The 20,066-nt window shown below is 33.6% G+C and overlaps 1 protein-coding gene across 5 annotated transcripts in view; it reads left to right on the plus strand.

Annotated features, from left to right (window-relative positions):
* ANKRD12 (ankyrin repeat domain 12) overlaps positions 1–20,066 on the plus strand; it is a 130,687-nt gene that overhangs the window by 45,249 nt on the left and 65,372 nt on the right. For 3 of the 5 annotated variants that reach the window (XM_040479399.1, XM_040479395.1, XM_040479396.1), the window contains exons 3-6: positions 4,001–4,148; positions 10,913–10,981; positions 14,937–15,083; positions 19,340–19,540. In XM_040479399.1, coding sequence (XP_040335333.1) covers positions 4,001–4,148; positions 10,913–10,981; positions 14,937–15,083; positions 19,340–19,540 — 565 coding nt within the window. Of the gene's footprint in view, positions 1–4,000; positions 4,149–10,912; positions 10,982–11,482; positions 11,578–14,936; positions 15,084–19,339; positions 19,541–20,066 lie in introns of those variants that run through there. The other 2 variants (XM_040479397.1, XM_040479398.1) reach the window with 2 other exon arrangements.

Here is a 20,066-nt window from a genome sequence, read left to right on the forward strand (position 1 = left end):
TAATTTAGAAATGAGTATACAGCTGTTCTGATAGAGACCTTGTTTACAGTTTAATAGGACACAAACTGTTGCCATTATGAGATCCTAAATAAAATAACCTGAAACAAAATTTAATTTCTTAAATATATTAAATAGAGCATAATTTTAAATAATAACATTCTCTAGCAATATACTTTTAATATAAAATGCTTTCATTATCTCATTAAATATCATAATAGGGGTTCATCAAAAATGTCTACTCATAATTCTTCATATAGTTTATCCTTTCACTAATATGTGGGATTTTTTCCCATTGATTTTAGTTTTTAGAAATTTTTCTGTTTCAGCTATAAATTAGTATTTACGATTTGTAGATCAAAATCTTTGATAAAATCTTTTATGAAAATCTAAAATCTAGGTTAAATTCATGAAGTGTGTGGGAGTAGGTGTGAATCATTTAACTTTCTAAGTAGCTGTCTTATCCTTTCCATCAGTATAATTCAGACTTTCATTATTCCATAGCCTAGTGATATAGAGAAATTTTTATTTTACCCTTCAAGTAATGTAATACATGTTGGTTATAGAAAAATTAGAAAATACATAGAAGACTAATGAAAACAAATTGCCTTATAAAAAACCATCAACAATCTGAGATTGTACCCTGCCCTACTTGCAAGCTAATCTGTTTCATGGATGCTGGCAGCAGATGTGAAACTCTTGAGTGGAATAGAAAGGAAAGTTTATTTCTCATAGGCAATAGTAGTAGTGATCTATCAGCATTTGTGCCTGTAACCTGAGCCCTATTTCTCACAAGGGGATACAAAGAGAGCCAGGTGACAGCTACACATAAAAGGGGATTGCAGTACGGGAGAAGAACCCCAAATATTTTGTAATGGACAGTAAGTCTATCAGAACTTTGCCCCAAAGGGAGAAACTGTTTATTATATGGAATAGTAAACGGATCTGCTCTTTGCTCCAGGAGGAGATCATATCTTCCAATGCTGTTCTCCATATAGATATTCTTGAAAAGATAGTCCCAAAAAAGAGAGTTAGTGCTTCTGCATATAAGAGGTGCAGATATGCAAGAGACCCATGGGGAACTGTCTCCCCACACATTAGTAGTGCTGTTACCCACAGATAGCTATCAACATTTTGGGTTATATCTTTCAAGAATTTTCTATGTACATATTTTTTTCTGAGTAAATTTTTACCTTTTCTTTTTTCTATCTTAACTGATTTGGTAAAGGCTACCAGTACATTGTCTAGCAGTAGCAGTGATAGAAAGTCATTCTTGTTTTGCCATTGATGTTTTGCTGTTACTGATTTATTGATGTATAGTAGACCCCAAATGATACATTGACATTTTTATTACTGTGTATGGTAGCTGTTGTAGGTTATTGAAAGAATAACAGTAATATAAATGAAAAAGATTTAAAATATTTTGAAATAATCTAACAGAGTCCTAGACTTTTCTATGTCATGGATATGGGAGAAGAATGTGCCAGTGATTTGTTCCTGGATTGATACTGTATTTTTATCATTTGGTAATACAGAAATTTCAGGACAATTGGATATAACTATTTTGAAAGTTACTTTCCCTAGATCTGAAAATAATTTTTAAAGTGTTGAAGAATCTCACAAAAACGCTTTGTTCAAGTAACACTTCCAAGGACAATTTTATTTTACAACGAACAGAACTAGTTGGTAGCAGTTGCAAATGTGCACCCTGATCACCCTGTTGCAGAGGAGAGTATGATCAATATGTTCTAGGGAACATTTTCCACTCAACGTGTTATCAAATTATTTTTTTTAACTTGTTTTATGGCACAGTACGGTATCTTTACTTACACAGGTGCAAGGGAAAAGGGACATCTTCGTGTTTTTCGTAGATTCTTTTATTAATAATAAAGACTTAATATTTCTAAGGCAAGTCTCTAGAATTTTGTTGGTTGACTTTGTATTAATCATGCCTTTTTATTTCTGATGCTTTGACATTGGGGCCTGCTGATACTGGGGAGACTGCCGTTCCCATGGCTGGCCAATTCCCAGAGATCTTAACTCACTTGTGACCATATATTTCATATGCAAACCAATCCAGAGTCCAAACCCAACCACCAACTATCCAACTCTCACATTCTGGGCCACTGTCCCTGCCCTAATAAATTACATGAGAGCCATGTACCAGACAATAAGAGAAATAGTGCCCATACTACAGAAACTGCTGCAAGCCAGGCCTTGTCTTTTCTTTCCTGAGGAAACCATAATAAAGGCTTTTGCCCACGTTTCCCTTCTCTCCCTATGCCTCCTGACTCACCGTGGTGCTACCCTTTGTGGCCCTATGTGGTGTATAGCATGCCCTCCCTTGGAAACTGTGAGTAACAAACTGCCTTTTCAGTGACAGTAGTCACCTGATCTGTTGGCTTCACCGTACCTTAATAATAATAAAACTACGTTTTTAAAACAACCTCATAAACAAAATACATGCCTGTGAAGCTTTATTTCATTGGCAGAAGTGGAAAAACAGCTCAAGAGAATTTAACTTTACAACTGAGAAGTAAATAATATAAGGCTGTTATTCTTCAGCAATCTTTATCAGTTAAGATATAAGGAAATCACATTCTCTTCCTGATTTGTTAATATATTTATCAAAAATGACTGTAGACTCTGTTGAGATGTTACTTTTGTCACCTGTTAAGATCATCATATGGTTTTTCTTTAATTTTTTGATATGGTGAGTTGTTTAAAGAGATTTCTAATAATTATTATTGTTTTCTTTGGGTGAGCCTGCTTGATTCTAAGTTTAAGACACTTTGACAGTTTATTTAAGATAGTTTACTTTTGCATTTATTTCATAAGGAATTTAGCTTATAACTTCTATCTTTTGGTATGTTTTAGACTTAAAGATGGATTCTAATCATACCTTTATGCTGTAGTATTATTTACATGAAATGGGAAATATCTGTTCCTTGAACTTGTTTTAAATCTCTTGTAAAATCTTCTGGGCTCTAGTACCTTTTTGTAAACTTAAAATCTTTGGGTATGGATTTATTGTCTTCTATGATCATTGGTCTATTCAGGTTTTTTGTTTCTTTCATGAGTCAACTTTTAGTAATGTGTGTTTTCTAAGAAAATAATCTTAAAATTTTAGTGATATAAAAATGAATACAGTATTTTTTGTATTTTTTTTTTGTAACTTTTCCATAACCCCTTTGGAATTGTATGTAGGTCTCAGTCCCAATCTTTATTTCTCTTTTTCATTTTCATGATTGGACTCACTGAAGTCTTATTCTATTGCTCATTTAAAATCACCTTTTGATTTTGTTGATAAATTCCACTCTAAAAACACTATTTTGTTTACTATCTTCTTTCCCCTTTTCCTTCCTTTATTTTCTTTTCTTGGGTTGAAAGCTGGTATCTTCTGCAATCTGAGTCTACTTCTAACTTGCTTCTGAGAATCTCTACAAGTATCTCTCATTTATTATCATAGTTTGGGAACTGTTCTTTTAAGGTGATGTGGCTTATTAGTTCTTAGTGTCTGGCATGTTTTTCACAAAGGAGTTCTTATAGCCCAGTTTAGATGTACAGTACCAATTCAGATATTAAAATTATAATAAGTGTGAACTTGATAATGGCTGTAGACCATGAAGGTAGGATATTCACCTGGAGTGGGTACGGGATATTAACAAAACACAATATATTTTATTGTATCCAGAATCACTTTTTCTGATTTATATATTTGTTCATTGATGGTGACATATATATTATGCTTACAGAGTTTTATTCAAGATTTTTTGTTTTACTGTTATTTTAAAATTATATTGTTAAGTAAAAGTAGTAGAATATGAGACAAATTAGAAAAAATGATACAGTTGTTGAAACTGGCTCTTGAATACATTAAAGATAGTGTTTGTAATATCTCTCTACTTTTGAATATATTTGAAAATTTTCTTCATAAATTTCTTAAATACTGTCTTGCTTAGCTAATATTGTTATAACTGTATTCATATTTGATTTTTAACAGAGTAAAGACAAGATTGCATCATACAGTAAAACTCCAAAAATTGACCGAAGTGATGTGGGCAAGGAGATGAAAGAGAAATCGTCCATGAAACGTAAACTTCCTTTTACCATTAGCCCATCAAGAAATGAAGAACGAGATTCAGACACAGGTAGAATAATTTGTTCTCTGATAAAATCTTAATCATTCTTTACTGTGATTTGCTTCATATCATTCCTCTTGCACCCCATTTTTATAGAGAAATATTTGTATTTTGGTATTTCAGATATATCATTTTGGGGCAGAAATTCATTGTTTCTCACTCAAACACGATTTCTAATCAAATAAAAACAATTTGCTTCTTTCCTTACTCTCAGGTTTATTACAAATATCTTACCATTTTCAGAACTTAATTTCTTGGATAGCATTTCAGTGATGAAAATTTACTCTGATATACAGCATAGGATATGTTAGAGTTGAGAAAAATGTGAGTTTTTGTGGACACAGTAGTGAACCCAACAAAGAAAACATTTAGGCATTTTAGATTCAGAAATGAATCAGAAATATGCCCTCCCCACCCTGAAAAAAAAAAAGAAAAAAAAGATGGAGGCTTATTGCCTAAGCCCATTCATGGTAGTACTTTTTTTCTTCAAAACTCTTATATGTCAGAAATGGTCCTTGACATCTGTCAATCCCGGTTGTTCATAATAGATCAGAAGTAACTTGTTACCACAATCTAATAAACTACTAGATTTTGTTAGCTCTGAACTGATCATTTCTTGAAACTAATATAAACTTGACTGTTATGTGTTTATCATGATTATTTTATCCCTTGCATGAAATATTAATAATGAACTGTTCTTAACGTTTCAGCTTCACTCACAGAGTTACTGTCCCATTCTGAGTTTATGTAATATCTTTCTGGCCATCTTAATCATCACTTTAGAAATAATCTTGACTGTGGAATCTGAACATACTTGAAATGCCCTGTGCTAACATAGCTTTAGAAAGTACTTAAATTTTTTCATATGTTTTTAGTAGGTAGGTCTCGTTTTGTGTATTTTGCTGTCTGTCTTAGCTTGAATTAGAAATTGTTCTTAAACATGACATTTTTAAGCCTTGAAAATTATGGGTTTTTTTTTTTTTTGCAGTGATGAAGAAATTTTGTGCTTTGTTCATGTTTTTAAATTTTTAAAAAATATTTATTTATTTTGAGAGAGAGAGAGAGCAAGTGCATGAGCAGGGGAAGGGCAGAGAGAAAGGGAGAGCGCGAATCCCAAGCAAGCCCCGCACTAATGGAGCCTCTGCCTCTCTCTCAAAATAAATAAACATTAAAAAAATTTTTTAATAAAAAATATCAATAGTAATCAAAGAAATACAATGTAGAACAATTGACAAAATCGTTGGCCTAAATTGTACCAGGTAGTCACTGGCCAGAAATAGGAACTTGCTTTAGTTGGTCTAAATTAAAAGAATATATTGTTGGAGGTAAATATGAAAACATTTATCCAAAACTAAAAGGTTGTTAACATTTGACTTATTCTTTAATTTGGAATTTATATAAGTAATTATTGATGATAATGAAAATTATCTTAAGGTATGTGTATCTCTACTTAACTTAGAAGAGCAAAAATAACCCCAGGAAAATGTTAAGTTGTAGAGAATTTGTTCAATTTTGGTAAATCCAATGAAGCAATATGATTTTTACTCTTAAAAATAACATTGTGGAAGAATACGTGAAGTAAAAAGATGCTCATAGCATTCAAATTTTAAAAATAGGTTATGAAATAATATGTACTGTTTGCATTAAAAGCCACATTGTGTATATTTATATTTGTATGTATGTGCACACAGGGCATATATTAACACACGTTTTGAAAGATAAAATTGTTTAAATATAAAAGACTGTTTCGTGGTAGATCTAAGCCAAACCTAGCTACTGTATTATGGGCCCAGAACAGAAATGTAAATATTTTAACCCTGACTTAGGTTAAATAAAAGAGTGGGGATAATAATAAAAGATTGGGAATAAGGACAGAATGTTAATAATGTTACTTAGCTCATCTCTTATAGCAAAGGAATAACTGATATTGTCTACAACTGAAATACATAGTTTTTAAAAATATTTACTTCAACTTTTTAATCTTTATTTAAAATTCTTTCATGTATGTTTACATATAATGTATTTATATTTTAGTGTATGATCTCTCTTGTAGAAAAGAAGCAATTCCTTGAGTTTTTCCTCTTCTTCTTCTTCTTCTTCTTTTTTTTTTTTTTCTTTAAGTTCTGAACCCAGTGTGGTGCTTGAACTCATGACCCTGAGGTCAAGAGTAGCCAGCCAGGAACCCTAGTTCCTCTTCTTTTTATGTTGGATTAAAATAAAATCTTTCAGCTTTTTATTTTAAAATAGTAACGTATATATGATATTTTTGTTTGTATGTAAATTAATACACACACATACACCCCAGTTCCTTTCTCTTTATATATATTTAGAGAGATGCTTGGAATGGTGGCTACTAAATGTTAACATTCTGTTTCCAAGATTTTGAATGACTTTTTACTTTCTTTGTTTTTTGTAGGACTTGAATTTTTTTTTTTTTTTTAAATTTTTTTTTTTCAACATTTATTTATTTTTGGGACAGAGAGAGACAGAGCATGAACGGGCAAGGGGCAGAGAGAGAGGGAGACACAGAATCGGAAACAGGCTCCAGGCTCTGAGCCATCAGCCCAGAGCCTGACGCGGGGCTCGAACTCACAGACCGCGAGATCGTGACCTGGCTGAAGTCAGACGCTTAACCGACTGCGCCACCCAGGCGCCCCTTGAATTTTTAAAATAATGAGCATAATTATTTCTGTAAAACAGTTTCTTAAATTTTTTTTTTAAGTTTATTTATTTTGAGACTTCTGCGCATGCATGTGTATGCACATGCATGCGAGTGGAAGAAGGGAGAGAGAATTCCAAGCAGGCTCTGCAGGTCAGTGCAGAGCTCAAAGTGGGGCTCGAGCTCATGAACCATGAGATCATGACCTGACCCAAAGTCAGACGCTTAACCAAGTAAGCCACCCAGGCATCCCAGTTACTTTTTTAAATAGATATTCATACTTTTCAAGGAAGACTCAATGATCTGCCAAATCAGAGATACTGCTATCAACTGGATGAATCATTCTTAGTCTTCATTTTGAGATACCCTAGTGTGTCTTAAGCTTTATAACTCTGAATTATTTAATATTTATTAATTTTTTAAAAGATAACACTTTTAAAAAGTAATTGCTTAACTAGACAAAATTTGGGGGAACGTTACAGCATAATTTGAAGTCATGCCAGTGGGTCCTTACAGATGTGTCATAATACTATTTATTTCAGCAAATTTCCAGTATATCTGCTTATATCATTTCAGTATCCCACATTGTCCTATCCTATTAGAGAATTCCCATAAATTTTGTCTCATGAAATATTAGGAGATGAATATATAGAGTGACAAGAAGACAAATTATTCCTTATACCTATAGCTTGCTTTGTCACTTATTTTTAGCTTTTATTTTCAGTCTCTCCTTGTCTAGAATCCTGGCAGGATAAGTTAATTATAGTTACAGTAGAGGTAAATCATAGCATAATGTTTACTATCAGAGGCTTTGGAGTCTGACAGGTTAGTGTTGTGTCCCTACTCAGCTCCCTACTTGTCCTGGCCAAAAAAAATTTGAGGCCTTTATAACTCCCAATTTTCTCATCTGTAAAAAAGTACATGTAATACCAGCTTCAGAGAATTGTAATCTTTCATTGGCATAGTGTGTAAAATCAGTTTATGATATGTTAATTGAAACAAAACCGACAAACACTGGCTTAAAATAGATTGAGATTTTTTTCATCTACTGTAATAAGGCCAGGAGGTATCAGTAGTCTAGGGTTGTTACAGTAGTTCAGTAACGCCATCAGGGACTGGGATGTTTTCATCATTCTGTGCTCACCCTTAACTCATACGTGGGCTTTGTCCTTAAGCATTTTGTTGTAAACTCACAGAATATCTTCTGCCTCCTCCTGGCAGAAAGTACGAGAGGGAGGACCCAACGGCAAAGTATCTTTTTTCCAGTGAGTCTGCCTTTTTATTGATGAAACAATCTCCCTAGAAACTTCTGCCTGCATCTCATTGGTTAGTCTACCTTAGTTACAAGGGAGTCTGGAAAGTTAACTACTTTCAGTTGGCTGTATTGTCACCCTAATCAAAACTGGTGTCCTTTTGTTAAGGGGAAAACGAATATTGGGTAGGCATCTTTCAACACTGACACTGTATATAGGTTTTAGTATAGTAATTAATAACTAAAAACTGCTGTTATCTCAAATAGTTATTGTTTGTGCCTAAGTGAACTTTATTCCTGCACTACCAGTCAAAAAATCATATACTTCTTTGTTTTCCTAGTCTAATGGCATCCAAGGGAAAGCCACAATCCCTTGACATGAAAATACTAATAAACAGCTGTCTTGAGGGTACACATGAGAGGTCTCTTGTTGGCCTTCAAACTAAACATGCAGTTATTTTGTTATGATTAATGTCACCATGAGCATCTTTGCATATTGTATTTTTATTATACCCTGAATTCTTTCTTACACATTCCCAGGAGTAGGGTTACAGGATTAAGGATTAAATATTTCTTTGATGTTTCTCTGAAATAATTATACCTAGTTACAAAGCCACCAGCAGTATATGAATGTTCTTTAACCTCAGATAACATTGGGGTACGTTTTTCTTTAGGTTTGATAGATCTAATGTCCTATAGAAGTAAGTCAGTGGTACGTCATTATATTTAGTTTGTATGTTTAAATAAGTAGAAAGATACAGTGTCCTTCACTTTTTAAAAATCTTTGTTTTCATTTATTTACTAATTTTTTTCTTTTGGCATATGTAGATAATGCAGCATGAGAAAATCCAAAGAGACACAGTATGACCTGTTCCCAAAGTCCGTGGTGGCAGTTGTGAAGCATGTTCAGATGTTTTAAACTAAATCTTCTCTGCCAGCCAGCCTTAGAAGTTCTATTTTCCTGATGCCGTTGAAGGATTTACCCTGTTTAATATGACTCAAGCAAATTTGGAGAGAGGAACTTTTTAAAAAAGAAAACAAAAAGAATTTTTCTGGTAACAACGTTAGAGTAGCTAATAAAATCAGTGCTTTGCCTAATAAGGATGATCACCTTTTGATGATTTTCATGGATATTATTTATTACAGATTTTCTTTTGTCCCTCCCCCATCTTTGAAACTTTTACTTTAAAAATTTTCAAACGTATAGTGCAAAACCTTTTTAGTCATTCTTGATTTTTTTCTCTTATTCTCTTGCAACCCGAAACAGAATATTAACTAAAAAGATGGCTTTTAAAATACAACTATTGTTTGTCTTACCTTGCTACAGAGAACATATCAGGGAGGGATAATTACTCTGCTTGGCACTCAGTGTTTTACAGAAACCTCCTAGGTAACCCTAGTCTCAGTATAGCACAGAGGTGGGTGAGTCAAGGGACAAGATATGGAAGCTCTTAAAAATTCAGCTCCTGAATTAAATCCTTATAGAATACACATTCAGATGCACCAAATATAAACATACTTATTTGAGTAAAAGCCAAAGGGTGTGTGGAGTCAGGGTGGATTAATTTATTGCCAAAGGTAGATTTCAGTAAACTTCTGGCACTTCCTTATATTAATGAATATAATTGAAAATTTAGTTTATTCACTATGCTTTAATCTGTTGCAAAAATATGATCTGCTTTTAGTAATTCATTTAATTCAACTTGTTGGCACAACTTATTGGTTCCTGCTTTTTCTTTTCTTTGCAGTATATGGAGCCCATTTTTGCTTGTCTTTAAATGGAATGTCAGATATTCTTCATGGAATTTTTCTAGTTGCTAACTTAATATGTTCAGTTTAGAAATATAAGTCTTCATTAAAAACTTGTCATTGAATCCATTTACCCACTTGGTTTAGAATTGGTCTAAATGTTATTTTATCAGTTATTTTCCTTTCAGTTGAGTGAGCCTTCCTCAACACTAAACTTTTTGGCTTATCTTTAAAAGTTTCAAATACTATGTTTTACTTGTTCTCTAAATTGGTTTCTTTTTTTTTTTTTACCCCAACACTTGCTTCTTTATACCTAACTGAACTCATGAATAATAATGATTCTGGAAAGAAAAGTGTATGTCAATAAATTGAGTATATGAAGATCAAAATAATATTGTGAGTTAAAATGGCATGTTGTTTATAAGTAAAAATATCTGCTCTGGCCATATTGCCAAAAGTCAGTTGGTGATATTTTTACTTGTCATGAATTGCTAGGCCGAATTCCATATTCTTATCTTAGCTGATAAACTTTGTTTTGATTTTAGGCTGCTTTCTTTCTAAGACGTCTTATATAGTGGGCAGTGTAGTAATTCATACCGTTTGAAATGCGTATAATTTATAGAAAGGTCTGTGGTCTAGAATGATACTGCAGTCCAAAGTGTTCCATTGTTTTCTGAGTAGTTTGGCATTAATAGAACAAAAAGGATTATTGAGGTCCTTTATTCAAGTTTTCTAAAGACAAATTCTAAACAGAAAGACAGTGATAGAGGACTGCCTCTTTTATCATTATTCAGAGATTGGAAAAAATAAAGCTTCAAAGGAGATCTCTTTTAATAAATAGCATCAGTAGTATCTATTACTGCAAACTGCATGGTTGTCTTTCTCAGCTTTAAGAGTCCAATTGAAAAAACTGAAGTCTTGGCCAAATTGAAATCTTCAGCCAAACCTGTGTTTTAAATGTGCTTTTGGCTTTACCTTAAAAATAATCTTTGGGAAAAACAGTGATAGATCATTGACTAAACTAGTGGTCTTTTGAAAAATGTTGGTTTGTTGAATTCTGCATTTCCCTTCGTGTGCTTTTTTTCTTTTCTTCTGTCTCTTCTTATTCTGTAGATTCAGATCCAGGACATACAAGTGAAAATTGGGGGGAGAGACTTATATCTTCTTACAGGACATACTCAGGTAATTAGATTATCAGGGGCACCTGTTTAGCCAGTGGTTTCTGTCACATTTACAAGTAATTGTTGTACTATAAATAACTTCCTTTCAAACCAGTATATAAGTATCGTTGGTTGAATAAGTGAACTACATGAGTGACACTGAATTTTCCAGTTTTTGTTTGAGGTGTCTGGTGCATCATATCCAACATGTGCTATTTATGAACATTTTAAGCAGGACTACTATGTACCACTACTCAGTAGTTGCACAGCACAACATGGGGCTACCGTTCACATAGAAACCAGTATAAAATTCAGCCCCTTGGAGTTGTGCAGTGCAGCAATTCCTATGGGAAGATACTCAAGGTCCTTGGTCTCTTTTGCTCTATACTCTTTACAAGATATACACCACATGTACTGGTTTTGATAGTGTCATCTTACTATTTAATCATGCATTGTTTTTTAAAAAAAATTTTTTTTTAGTTTTTGGTTGAACTGTCTTTAGCCTATTGACTTTGCTGCCCATGTTGAATTTAACAGTGGATTAAAACAACAGCTTTCCTGGAGAAATGCCGTTACCATGAACTGTGTCGGAACTGCTTTATTTGGCTATGGCACCAGGTTAGGCTTCATAATTGCTCCAGATAGAAGAATAGAGGAGAATGTATAAGTGCTATCTTATGTGAAAACTAACTAGTTAAGTGTTTTGATTGTCCTTTTTTTTTTAATGGGCTTATATTTTTATCTTTTAATTTTTTTATAATATAAAATATTGTTTAGTCCCTGGGTGTCCAAGTGTCCAGTTGTCAGCATATGACATTTAGCTAATAAAAGCTGAAATAAACCTTCTGTTTCTGGTATATTTTATATTTTATAAATTTGTGAGAGAGGTGTAGAGCCAAATATTACTCTTAAAATTATCCTGAAAGGTACTAACTGAGCTGATAAGTCAGTACCTGATTATCAAAATTTGGGGGTAAAGGACATGTTTACAATCAGCATTAAATTTAAAAGGCCCACGCTTACTGTGGAGTTGGGTATACATTTCTATAACAGGACTCCTCAGGGCCTGGGTATACCTGAAAGAGGTATATGGGATGAAACTATCCATGATCTGAGTAGTATTGCTGGAAATCAAAAGATAATAAGCACCTACATTTTAGAAATTCTTGTAGATGCTTTAGAACCAGAGAGCAATGGCAACATTTTTTTCTCAGACTTGAAGTGCATTCCAAATGTGATTGATTTAGTTATATTCATCTGAATTAATGGAGTTACAGCTCCATTGCTCCATTCCTTCCACAGTGACTGCTTTGTGGGGAAGTATCATATTCTTTAGTTTTTGAGAGGCTGGTAGGTTTATGAGCCAGTTCCCCAAGAAAGAAATTTGTTTCTTCTTCTTAATATACCCTACACTTAATTGGGATGTGACTGTATTGAGCTTTTTGTTTATTCTGACAAGTCCTGAAAAGAAAGCATTCATTTTTGAGATTATAAGACTGAGACTTCTCTGTATTTCTAAAGATCTTCTGAACCTTGAAATAAAGAATGTTGGATTGTGGATAATCCATTTCTCTGTTTTTCTTTAGTCTTAAGTAAATCACTTGGATTTTTCTTTAAAAATCTCTAGAGTGGTCGAGTGGAATTTCAGTTCTAGAGGAGACTGTGCTAAATGAGCACGTGTCAGTATTCCTCTGTGTAAATTTTAAAATTCTGACCCATTTTTTGGACAAATAGTTCAGTTGTCAAACTTGAGAAGTACCTAACTTTCTCAAATACACGTGATCATTTTTTACTTATGACTGGTCAGGAAATAAGTTCTTCACAGTATAGATCCCACATAGTCAAAAGTTTTGTTGAATGCTTTACACTTGAAAAAGCACGCTTTGGGACATACTAATCTAACACAATTTTGAGGAATGGTATTAATCTAGCTATCTTACACCCAGCATCTGTTTACTTACCTTCTTTTCCTATCTTATGTAAAGCATGAACTCAGACAAATGACTAAGGTAAACTCAGTTAAAGAAAAACAGAGTTCAGATTGGATGCTAGTATTTAATTTGAATTTTTGCTTAATGTATTGCTTGAGAACATATTCTTTTTGAAACATTGCATGAAATGTAATGAGAAGCAAAAAATTCATTGTTTTGCAAGTGAGAAAATATGAAAATTTCCCCAAAATTTAAGAAAATATTTTAAAGAAAGATTCTCTGTACATTTTCTTCATTTTGTTTCCTCCAATTACTAGATGTCACTTCTTTTTAAAAAAAATTTTTCTCCTTTTTATAAAATTTTTACAGTGTTAAATATTTTAATTTTAGAAAAGTACATTCGCTATATTTAAAGATTTGTTATTTAGAAAATCATTAAAACAATAATTATGGTTCCTCATTAAATATGAGAGAACAGAAGCATACAGAATATTATTAGAAGAAAGTATATGTTTTGGAAAAAAATGGGCTTCTCTTAAAAACCTGTAAGGGCTTTATAATAAATTTAGTAAGTTAGATGAGACACTGTGCTGAAATTGGATTTATACTAAAGTGGACCATTAATGATAATAAAATAAGAAACAAGAAAATAAACAATATTTAGAACTATTAATAAAGGCTGACTTAAGTAAATCTTGAAGTTTTTTGTTTTTGTTATGTAAAATTAAGTATCAACACGATGGACATTTTAGGAGCGATTGAATTTTGAGTGATTTCTGGGCAGCAGAGTTTAAATATTCTGATCTCTTAATTTTTCTAGGCCATTAGGATGCCAACCATTGTATCCTAATTAAATAAGTGGCTCGCTGCAAGAATTACTACTTTTAAGTTCTTATGCCTTAAATGATTATATATTTAACAATATTTAAGTAATATCAAATTATAACTAGTTTCTTGAACTTGCTAGATTAATAAATGCTTATCACCTGGAATAGTCTATCTGTTGGCCACATCTGCCTAGGGAAAAAAAAATGCAATATTTACTACTAAACCTTCCCTTCTTCCATTTTTGCTGTGTTCTATGTTTATTTTTGAAATTTACTTATTTATCTTTGTTAGTCCACCTTTGCAGGGACCCGATCAGTAATTCTCAGATAATTTGTATAGGATTTCCCAAGAAATAAGATGTCTAGACACTTAATAAGCAGACATTAACTCACACCTGAATTATCTCCCAGAGAAGTCCTAGAACAGCTATCTGTATCTCTCTGACTTAACAGAATCCAGTTCCACCTGAAGTTCCTGGCACTTGATGGGGAATGCTGGCTGCATTGCCAAAGGATTTCCCAAATAGCTCAACCTGAGAACTGGCTTTATGATGGATCAAATCTCTTTGAAAAAAATCCTTAGACATTTTGGATCTTTGCACAATCTCTGTTAACCACCCCCACATACCCACACACATGCAGAATCTTTAATTTGCTCATTTTTAACTTTGATCAGGATCATTCCATGTTCAGCTATCCTGTGTCTGGGATAAGGTGATCTGATGCTGTTTTTCAGTAATTACTTCATGTGATGAGACTTGTCTTAAATACTTATCTCGTTAGATTATACAAATCATCAGTGGAATTAGGGAAGTAATTTGAAGGAACATTGCTAATAAGGACAGCAGTAATTAAGAAGAATAAAACTATAATGAATGAAGAGAAGCTTCAAAGATGTGATACTAAGGAATGTTTGAAGTGTTGTTGAGGAAGTTTAATTTTAAAAGAACAAATTGTTAAAATACAAATTATACTAGGAATAAATTTCCAAATAATTCTTAATTTTCAGAAAACAGAATTAATATATGTTTTTTCAAAGCATTCAGGAGGAAAATGGCTCATATAATACAATAAAAGTCTAGTGTTCTTTTGTTAGCCTATTACTAGTTTATGTTTCTCAAATACATGTATAGCATCTGTTTTTTAAAAGTTTTCTTATGTTTTGCTTTTCAGTACTTGCATTTGTTTCAGATTCTTACATATTTGTTAATAATTCCAGAGAAAGAAGGTCCAGAAAAGAAGAAAACAAAAAAGGAAGCTGGAAATAAGAAGTCCACACCAGTTAGCATTCTTTTTGGTTATCCACTCTCTGAGCGGAAGCAGATGGCACTCCTTATGCAGATGACAGCAAGAGACAACAGTCCAGGTAACACCATCATTGAGTACATGTGTATTCTTAGTTTGCCTCAGATTCCACCCTTGTCTTAACAATTACTTTAAATTTTTATTTTTCTTGTATTTAATAAAAATTTCTTACAAGTTTGGGGGCACCTGGGTGGCTCCGTTGGTTAAGCGTCTGACTCCAGCTTGGGTCATGATCTCCCGGTTTGGGAGTTTGAGCTCTGCATCGGGCTCCATGCTGACAACTCAGAGCCTGGAGCCTGCTTCAGATTCTGTGTCTCCCTCTCTCTCCTCCCCTCCCCCTTGCACATGTGCACGCGCTTACTTTCAAAAATATTTTTAAAAATTTAAAAACTTGTTGTAAGTGTAATTTTACGTTTATTTGGGTGATAATTGTTTATTGTCTGTATCCTCCACCAGATGAGAATCTATACAGGAGCAGGGGATCTTTGCACTTAGTGGATATTCAGTAAATATTTGTCAGCTAAATTGGGTAATTTAGAAATGGTCATTCAAAAAAAAAAAGAGTTCATTGCTGCACTGTGTGCTTTCACCTTACTGCAGCATCTTTACTCTAGTTTCTGTAAAGCTGCTTCTAGGTTTATAGTTTACTTTTCAGTTGCTAGCACCCTGCCGATAAACTGGTAATCTTATCACATTAGTACTTTTATTTATTTAGTTATTTTTTTAATATGAAATTTATTGTCAAATTGGTTTCCATACAACACCCAGTGCTCATCCCAACAGGTGCCCTCCTCAGTACCCATCACCAGTACTTTTAGAAGCCATAATGTAATCCATGCTTTATTGTTTGAGATCTAAATTATTTTAAAAGGGAAAATATTTGTGATATGCTATGTAAATTTATTTCATATTTCATTTCACACTTCTGATTAATGTGTTGTACTACGTGTATGTGTGTGGGTGGGGAAGAGTTATTTCTATACTGTGCCCTCCAAAAATAATTAGGATGGGTTACCAACAGAACCAGAACAAGGGAACTACCCAACTCACTAATTTTTTAAAAGCTATAAAAAGCTAGGTAAAATCCAGATAGCTGGGCAGAGATGATAATTACTATCGACCATTGAATGCATTCTGGCAACCAACAACACAAAATTTTAAGTTGTATAGTTCTTATTGACTAATAAAGTAAATCAGTTTTGTCTAGAGAAAAAAAATTTCTTTGGGCTCTGAATTCAAGGCATCTTTATATAAGATTTTGGGTAACTTAACAGACACTGTTGAAATGCATTGAAAAAGATAGTTTTCTCTGGTGAAGCTTTCGCGTATTGGCTTTTTAAAAAAACTATGACAACATGGTAAAATTTTTAAGAGCTTCTATGTATTGTAGTTTCCATCAAATCATTGGTATATCTAATCTTTCACTAATGAACACGTTAGGGCTTCCTGCTTTTTTAAGTAGAGCGTGTTGTTTTTGGTTATTCTCCTGCCTTCCGCCGGCGCGGGCCCCCCCCAGTTTTTGCATGACTGTAGCCAAATTAAAGATCCTATGCATTGTTGGGGTGCCTGGGTGGCTCAGTCCGTTAAGCGTCCGACTTCGGCTCAGGTCATGATCTCACGGTCCGTGGGTTCGAGCCCCGCGTCGGACTCTGTGCTGACAGCTTGGAGCCTGGAGCCTGTTTCAGATTCTGTGTCTCCCTCTTTCTCTGACCCTCCCCCATTCATGCTCTCTCTCTCTCTCTGTCTCAAAAATAAATAAATGTTAAAAAAAATTTTTTTTTTAAAAAGATGCTATGCATTGTTAAAACTTCAAATGTTTCTGTAAAATGTTGACCTTGTGTCAGATATAATAGTTAGATGAGAAGACTTTTATTTTTAAGAACTCATTTTGTTACACCATGAATTTCTATCCTTAGAATAAATTAGGAGGCAAAAGTTAATCTTGCCACGTCTCCAGTGTTCCTTCTAGAAGTTTTCTAGGTATAAACATACAGATACATGTTTCATTGTAGGGTTTTTGTTTTTTTTAAAGCAAATTCTAACCGTGACGTGAGACTTGAATTCACAACCCCGAGATCAAGAGTCACATGCTCCACTGTCTGAGCCAGCCAGGCTCTCTATGTAATTTGTGTTTTAAAATTTAAATAAGATCATACTATAATGCAGTTGATTCTTTTCATATAAGGATTTTTAGTCAACTTTATTAACATATGTAGAACTAGAGTGGAAAACTTTCGAAATACAAAGCTGTTTGCCAGCATGTTAGCATACGCGTAGTTTAAGATTCATTATTTTATCCATTATGTAATTAATTTCCCCTGTTTCTGTTATGTTTACCCTGGTTGCCATTATGGATAGTACTATTTTTATTTTAAGTATATGAATATTATTTTGAAATGGCTAACAAAATTTTATATTAATTAATTCCTTGCAAGTTGCTTGGATTAAAAAATAGGTCCTTTTGTTTTTAAGAAACTGAACAGCTAATTTTAATAAATAATTTGACTATAAAGATTATAGTAAAATTCCTTTATTCATTCAACAAGTATTGCATGAGTACTACCGAGTGCGAAGAAGTCTTCTAAACAGTTGAGATACAGTAACGAATAAGATAGACACTAAGATTGTGTCTGTGCTCTTATAGAGTGTACTTCCAGAAGTCCAGATAAGAAACTGTTACTGACACAATGCACTTTAAAATCCAAAATGCAGGGGCGCCTGGGTGGCGCAGTCGGTTAGGCGTCCGACTTCAGCTCAGGTCACGATCTTGCGGTCCGTGAGTTCGAGCCCCGCGTCAGGCTCTGGGCTTATGGCTCAGAGCCTGGAGCCTGCTTCCGATTCTGTGTCTCCTTCTCTCTCTGCCCCTCCCCCCTTCATGCTCTGTGTCTGTCTCAAAAATAAATAAACGTTAAAAAAAATTTTTTTAATAAAAAAATAAATAAAATAAAATCCAAAATGTAAATTTTAAGCTTTTTTTCTTATTGGGGACAGAATGATGTTACTTGACTACCCTAATCATGTCAGTTTGCAAGAAAATTCCTATATGATGCTAGAAAATTATTTTCCATACACTTTCCCCTTAGAACATTTGTTTCTTTTAAATAGTTGTAAATTTTCAGAATTAATTATTAGCACTGTACATATGTCTGGAATCCTTAACTGATTAAGAAACCTTTTGTTTTGTTTTTGTCCCAGTAGTTCTAAAATGGGGACAAGAGGGAGAACTTTGGGTATTATCTTGTTTAACATTCTTATTTTTTGTATAGAGACTGGAACAAAAATCAAAAGATGGGACTCAAAGCAATTTTTTTTCTGATTATCCCACTTTTTAAAGGCCTTCCCAGATGTCCTTATTTCTTGTAAATCTTAAGCTTCATTTTAATTCTAAAATCATCCATGACCTCAATTTGAACTTAATATCCGAATAGAACTCTAACACTTTGTCTGAGTTCCAAAGTGTGAACTCTAGCCTTCAATGTCATTTCATCTAGGTGTTAGAATAAGAGTAACATGCCATAAAAAAATACATATTTTTTTTTCAAAAAAATTTTTTAATGTTTATTTATTTATTTATTTATTTTTTAAATTTTTTTTTCAACGTTTATTTATTTTTGGGACAGAGAGAGACAGAGCATGAACAGGGGAGGGGCAGAGAGAGAGGGAGACACAGAATCGGAAACAGGCTCCAGGCTCTGAGCTGTCAGCCCAGAACCTGACGCGGGGCTCGAACTCACGGACCGCGAGATCGTGACCTGGCTGAAGTCGGACGCTCAACCGACTGCGCCACCCAGGCGCCCCATTAATGTTTATTTATTTTTGAGAGAGAGAGAGGAAGGCAGAGAGAGGGGGAGACACAGAATCCTAAGCAGGATCCAGGCTCTGAGCTGTCAGCACAGAGCCTGACGTGGGGCTTGAACTCACAAACTGTGAGGTCATGACCTGAGCCAATTTCGGATGCCCAACCAACTGAGCCACCCTGGTGCCCCGAGAAATACATATTTTTTGCAGTTTATCAAATTATTCTTTTAGCAAACACTTTTACAGTACATACTGGATACTTTGTTACCAATTTAAGGCAATTTAATGAATTGATAAAACATTTTTTCTGTATATGTTCATGCAATATTTGATAACCCTAAAGGAAGATCTACTCAGTGTATTTTGGGTTAAATTATTAATATATCATCCAAGCCAAGTTTTGGATTGTTAGGGTGAGAAGATACTCCCCCATTCCAGGAAATTGCACATTACAAAGCTTTCCATGAACATTCAAAATATTCAGTCTAGAACTTCCGTTAACTTTCTTTTTTCTTACAGATTCCACACCAAATCATCCATCACAAACGACACCAGCCCAGAAGAAAACTCCCAGTTCCTCATCTCGACAAAAAGACAAAGTTAATAAAAGAAATGAACGTGGTGAAACTCCTTTACACATGGCAGCTATTCGAGGCGATGTGAAACAAGTCAAAGAATTAATAAGTTTAGGGGCAAATGTGAATGTGAAAGATTTTGCAGGTAAGACTAGTAATTAAAAACTAATTCTCAGGACCTAAAATTGATCATTGAAACAGATTCTGATTACATTTTAATCTGTATTCTGTCTTCCTCTTGCTAATACAAAAGAGTTCTAAAAGTATAGTATATTACAAAATTCTTTTGGAGTATGGACATAAACCCTGATCCTCTGCTATAATTCCATGTCAAGAACTACTCAAATTTTTAAATATTAAATGAGTATTTTAGTTGATATATTACCACAAAATTCTTTATCTAATTTAGGTTCTATTGTAGATAAATTAGATTTACATAATGTTTTCCAAGTGTTAATTCTTTCATAAGTCTTTCAAGAATGTTTATTAACTTGAACATGAGAACTTTAAGAGAGCACTGGTGGTGTTTCCATTTTAATTACTCAAATACCATACCAGTACATTCTTACTGTAAAGAATTCAAACAGTAAAAGCATGCAGGGAACAATACACAGATTCCCATACTTCACATACTACAATACACATTCTTTCTTTGCCACAAAACTATTGTT

Source organism: Herpailurus yagouaroundi, unplaced genomic scaffold (assembly GCF_014898765.1).
Source record: "Herpailurus yagouaroundi ecotype Mexico unplaced genomic scaffold, PumYag 142, whole genome shotgun sequence".
Classification (NCBI taxonomy): Eukaryota; Metazoa; Chordata; class Mammalia; order Carnivora; family Felidae; genus Herpailurus; species Herpailurus yagouaroundi.